This window comes from Astatotilapia calliptera, chromosome 16 (assembly GCF_900246225.1).
Source record: "Astatotilapia calliptera chromosome 16, fAstCal1.2, whole genome shotgun sequence".
NCBI lineage: Eukaryota > Metazoa > Chordata > Actinopteri > Cichliformes > Cichlidae > Astatotilapia > Astatotilapia calliptera.
Window position 1 is genome coordinate 35144047 of NC_039317.1, and position 6008 is coordinate 35150054.

At 41.8% G+C, this 6008-nt stretch overlaps 1 protein-coding gene across 1 annotated transcript; it reads right to left on the reverse strand.

Moving 5' to 3' along the window:
- Positions 1 to 282: 282 nt before the first annotated feature.
- LOC113007505 (heat shock 70 kDa protein 12A-like) lies at positions 283 to 2721 on the reverse strand. The gene is made up of 4 exons (XM_026144132.1): positions 2414 to 2721; positions 1711 to 1935; positions 1468 to 1639; positions 283 to 1358 (listed from the first exon to the last, which is right to left on the reverse strand). The coding sequence occupies exons 1-4, from the start codon at positions 2699 to 2701 to the stop codon at positions 331 to 333; spliced, it is 1713 nt and encodes a 570-aa protein (XP_025999917.1). The 5' UTR covers positions 2702 to 2721; the 3' UTR covers positions 283 to 330.
- Positions 2722 to 6008: the final 3287 nt, after the last annotated feature.

Genomic DNA, 6008 nt, shown 5'->3' on the forward strand with positions numbered 1-6008 from the left:
GTCTTAGAGTTGTGAACGCTTCACCTGATCTCAGCCAACTCAAAACTCCAGCCTCCCCTCACAGCCCTTTTATTAACAACAGTAGTTACACAAACATCTCATTACTCATGTGACAGATAAGACACTCACATGTGAGCATGTGAAATGTGAGTGTCTGTGTGTGTGTGTCATTTTCTGTTACACTACATATCACTGTGACCTTTCATTCTGGATGTTTCCCATCATTCAACATGTATTATTGTAGAGTCTATCTTACAATATAAAGCCACTTGCCGACTGTTCTTGTGATTTGGTGCTATGTAAATAAAATTGAACTCTAAAACATTTTCATTATCTGGTCATGAAGTCAACCTTTACTGATCGCTTTAACCCAGAAACCAAATCAACGGCTGTGGATGTCATCTCTGTGGAGCCAAACCTGAGCTGTAGTTTGACCCTCTGACTGATTCCACTTGAAGTATAAGGCATGTCAACCTCGAACAAACCAATTTTTTCCACTCCCACTTCATCCACATACTTTGGATTTTTCCTCTCTGTACGATAAAGACTGATTTTCATCCTTGTCTGATTTGCTTCTGAGGGAATTAAGATGTGCTCTCTGGTGTCATTCCAGCCCACATCTTCACCTTCTTCCACCAGTTTCCTGAAAATATCACAACAACCCTCACCCCAACATCTTGTGAACTTCTTGTCTACCCTATGTTTGGACGGGTCAAACTCCTCAGCTACAGCAAACCCGTATGTAAAGGCAGATTTTCGAGACGCCACCACTGCTGGGTGTCTTCCAAACTCCAAAGCTCCCTTCATGATTGCATCCTGAGGCCTAAAAGGACACAGGACTTTACACTGATCACCAAACTGATCAATAACATGTTGCCGTAGAATCTGGCTTTCAGCGTAGCCCCCCACTAACAGAATGTACTCGATGTGTAGATCTTTATTCAGGATTTCTCTGAGACTGTCAGTGATGCCCTTCAGACTCTCAGCAAAGAAAGACCTCAGTGTCTCTTTGGAGATATTGATGGATCCTCCATCCCAGGAAGCACCTCGCACTGATTCAAAGAACCTTTCTATTTCCTGTCTTTCCTGAGCCAGTGTTCCCAGATTATATGGAAACACTATCTGAACATCATCATCTACCTGTTTGAGAAACATAAACTCATACATTATTTTCTGAACCTCACTGGGAAAGTTTTCTTCAAATTCATCCCAGACACCATGACTGAAGATTTCTCTGAGGAACTCTTTGAATTTCCTGTCCACACTTTGTCCCCCCAAATCATTTCCTGAGGCCTTGTGCAGCTCCTTCAGGGCTCCTCCATGCAGGACTTCATGAACTGTGATGTCGATGGTTCCACCTGAAACACACAGGAAGTGATGAAAGCTGACTTCCTGCAGCAGCAGACAGATGTTTCCAGCGTGTCTGTGGACGAATGTTTGTGAGTGTAACAGAGTCACATAGAGTACCTCCACAGTCCACCACTATGAACTGTGTTCCTGGACACTGATCCAGTGATCGTCCATCATGGTTCTGAGTGATGAAGCCATCAGCTGGCAGCTTCTTACACCAGGCTGAGGCTGCCTCTGGTTCCAGTGCGATGATCAGGTGGTGTTGAGTTCTTTCTGTAACGAGTCCTGCCTGCAAGTGAAAGAAAACTGACTCCTCTGAACATTTCAGGATCTCAGAGCTCTCTTAATAAATGATGTTACCTGAGTCGCAGCTTCTCTCATGAACTGCTTTGCTGAAGGATCCCAGATGGCAGGTACAGTCAGCACCCAGGTGAAGTCAGAGGCTATGAACATCCTCCCTAATGTGCTCTCTGTGATGGTTCTCAGAGCGTCGTCCTTCAGGTATCTCAGAGCTTCTGTGAACACCTTCAAGGCCTTCATTGACTTCCCGTTTGCAGCTTTAATCTCCACATCTCTGCTGACTCTCTGTAGATGATGTGGATACACACAGTTATCAGTTTAGTGTTACTAACCTTAAACCTTTGTGGACTAATGTCAGGTCGCAAACACATAGATGTTTATCTGATGTCCCACAGAGCAGACAGGCTTCATTAGTTCAAAGTGTGAGACGCTCGTTAGAGATCTTCATGAGTCTGTTTGTTCCTGTGGTTCATTAAGTTTCGTCTCCACCGACGTTTGTATGACTAACACAACCTATAATAACCTTTATGGTGTCGCTGCAGACTGAATTCAAACATTAACACATCTGTGAGTCTTTTTCTTGCTGCACTAACAAAACGTTTAATGCAGCTTTCTAACATTTATCTGTGTTTTCAGCTCAGACGTTCTCTGTGTGGACTGAATGGACTCTTCAGTGGAGTTTGTATAACAGACATGTTCAACCGTCTCATTCACATGAGTGTCATCTTTAGCAGAATATTAAGGTTCAGTGATTTTTACTTACTTTTCCATAGAGCGCCATCTTGAAGTTTTCAAAGAAGTAGCTTTTCCTTGCTTCTTGTCCTCGCATCCTGATATAATCTCTTTTAGCTTCATAACCAAACTTGATAAATTCTTTGTCTTCATTGAACAGAATGCAGGTTGGAGTCTTTGGAGTCTTTGGAGTGTCCAGTCCAAACTCTCTACCCCACCTCCTCATGTAGGGATCTATTTCTGCCCGTTGGGGTGTCAAACTGAAGACATATCCACTGTATGCAGTGCCAAAGTCTATGGCTATGATAAAGTCATGCATTGTAAAAACTGGTCCAACAAGTCAAGAAGAGGAAAACAGTCAGAATGAGCAACAGCGACTGTGGGTTTACTGTTTTTCTTCCTGTAAGCCCCGCCCCCTGTTCTTGTTTCACTTTGTTTTTCTTCACTCATTTCTTACAAGTTTGTCTTTGTATAAAACGTCAAACGATCGAATGTGTAAAACTGACATTTCTTATTATTTGTTGTGAAAATTCATGCGAGAGCATCGGAGATGTTTGGAAGTGAAATCTCTTCATCCTTCAGTGTCTTCAATGGTGCATTTGTGGTTTCACTGTGCTGTCCATGATTCACAACAAACAATATTTAGTGCCAAAGCAGGACCAAAATACACAGGTGGAGGGCTCATAGTGACAAAAGCTCGACTTACAGACTCAGCTGATATAAAATGTGTAAAGTAATGAAGAACAAAGCTACTGCACTCTGACCATGTTTGTCTGAACTGAAACTTGGCAAAGAGAACAACGCCCACTCACATCCTGGGCCATCTGATCTCAGGAATTCGCATGATAAGGTGGGGCCAGGTTTCACAATGAACTCACCCGAAACTCTGGCTGATTGGGGCCCACACCCAGTTTCCCACCTTGGCTCATGTGATTAGAGGATCATCAGGGGGTCCTTTTGTCCCTCTGTGGGGGGTCACTCCCACTGGGTTTATATCTGGGACTCTCCACCATTTGACCTTAGAACTGAAGAAGCTTCTCGGATGAGAGGTGAAACGTCTTCAAGTAACTTAAAGAAGTCCAGACGCTTTTCTTTGCAAGCTCCTTCGACTACGATGACCTGGATGACTGAGAACCTTCACAGACAAAGAGAACAACGTTTAACGAGAAAGTGCTCAGAGAATTAACCTCAATCTAAAGGCTCTGACGTTTACATCAAGATATTAGATTCAGTCGTGTAGAAAGTTTTATTTGTAAAAATATCTGCTCATCTCTGGTTACTCTGCTGTGAATGACTCTGAATTAGTTTATGATAAATAACACACTATTGGCAAAAAACAGTGAAAGAATTCAGATCAGAAGTTTTAGTTCAACATAAAGGTGACGACCTTTGACCTTCAGGTTTTATTTACTTGCGTCAGAGAAAACATCATGTGCTCTTCATGCAGCTGAAGCTGTGCAGGTCTGAGATCAGCAGCTTTCTGAAACCCCAAACCGAGGTCCTGTTTCTGCCCCTGAGTGTAACGAGCAGCAGGTGGATGAGGATCTATATACTCGAGTACCTGGGCTGGCTGAGCTTTTGACTTTGACCTTCATTGATAGCATCGTTAGAACTTTCTTTCCTTGAGCTCTTTAAACAGAATTTCTTTAATACAACATTATTGCCTGGGTACCTGGGTCGTTGACCCGGTGTTTCCAGTTTTGTTACTGTTTAGTTTACCATGTATATTTCCTGCTTTATCCGGTCTTTAAGTCTGACGTAGCCGTGCCTGGGCCCAAACTCCGCTTCAGGTCCCAAAGTCAAACGAACACTGCAGCATCACTGAGAGTTACAAACTGTCTAAATTCTTTCATCTGTAATAAAATGATCAGTGTTGCTGCTTTACCAGGTGTAACAGTTAAGTTTAACATCCATAAAAACAGAATTTATTTATTAAATTTAACAGAGTTAGAAATTAGCAGGAGGGTTAGCTCGCTAGCTTCCACCTAAACATGATATGCCAGGTTCTGACTGAGAACATGGCATATCATGTGTTCTGTTCTTGTGTTTGGGAGTGCTTCAGGTCTGGAGCCAGTCTCCTTCTTTCTTCTACTTTGTATTACTGTCTGAATTACCACTGAAGTAAAGTCCTACAATTTACTTGTGTGTTATTCTGTGTCAGTGAGAATCTGGATAAGACTTGATGGTCCAGACCAGCTCGGCCTCTCAGTGCAGTTGGACTCTCCTTACTACCTTGGTGGCCTTTTCTATTACAGCTCAGTAATAATGTGGTAATAGTGCAGTGATAAAGTGGAAACAAGGAGGTAATAATTTGGACAACAGCATGGTATTATCATTACATAAATAATGTCCTAGTAAAACGACAGCTGGGTAATATTACATTCATATAAACAAGTAATAATAGACCAGAAACTGTAGTAATAATGTAGGATCAAGTGTGTCCATATGAGGAAAAACCAATGATCAACAGTATAGAAATGTATTAATAACAATATAAAACCTAGTGGCAATAAAATGTTGACATCTGTGCATTAGAAGTGCTACACACTAACTTTTAGTGTGTGACTGACGCCTGTTATGACATTAAACCTTATGTTCCTCCATCCTTCTTTATGTCCTACAGTTTAAACCTGGGGGCAGAAGAACACCTTTGTATTTGCTAATGTTCATAAATCAAATACAGGTGTGTTTGATTTATGAACCTTTGCTAAGGGTCTGCTCTGTGACGTCGCTCTTTCTCACTTTGTTTCCTTTTTTACATTATTTGTATTTTTTTTTTTATTTATTGATGTTTATTTTGTCAACAACATGTCCATAAAATATTTCTGATGTCTACAGAAACAAAACAGATGTTAAACCAGGACAAACAAGCAGAGCAGGGACGAGCAGAGGGAACTGGATCAGGAGCAGAAGTTCAGGAAACACCTGCAGGTCTCACCTTCATCCTCGGTCTGTAATAACCTGAGCAGCCGGCAGGGGGCAACAGTAGCTCAGAAGCTGCCGGTGTTGGTGGATGCTCATCTGCAGACTGAAGTTACAGCAGCGGACCAGCAGTGGGCGCACTAACCTCAGATCAGATGGTGGGGGAAACAGGAAGTGCAGAACTGGTTTATTTTGAAGGGTACGAACGGTTCTCTTGAGGCTAGGTTCAGTTTTTCCTCAGGGTGTGAAACCTCCCTGAGAACCAGACAGGTCTTATTTTCAGAGCACATCAATGCCTCATCAACGGGTTCAAAGAAGTGGATTAAGAGTCAGTCAGACATTTGTTGAACAATTTCAGTAACTTCCTGTTGTGTTTTTGTAACAGTTTCACTGTATTAGAGACACACATGGGTAGCAAATAAAAAAATAAATACATGACAAAGAAAAGACAATTTAAAACATATTCCACAGTGTCACACATTTACATAGAGGCTAGAACACCAGTGGCTCCATAACTGTGCAGGGTCAGTCAGAGATGCAGTTATACTGTTTCTGGAGTGCTTTACCCTACACACATACAGCGTTGCATGTTAGCTCCTTTCATTTTATTTATTTATTTTAAATAAAAAAAAATTCTGCTGATTTTCAGTCAAATTTTAAAGGTTTTCTGATTTAGTGGAGGTTAGACTGAAAATAGAGGTCGT

Coding starts and splice junctions, on each gene's coding strand:
- LOC113007505 (XM_026144132.1), bottom strand. CDS start 2,701: ATGCATGACTTTATCATAGCCATAGACTTTGGCACTGCATACAGTGGA. Junction 1,936..2,413: donor AGATGGCGCTCTATGGAAAA/GTAAGTAAAAAT, acceptor CATCATCTACAG/AGAGTCAGCAGAGATGTGGA. Junction 1,359..1,467: donor CATAGTGGTGGACTGTGGAG/GTACTCTATGTG, acceptor TGTGTGTTTCAG/GTGGAACCATCGACATCACA.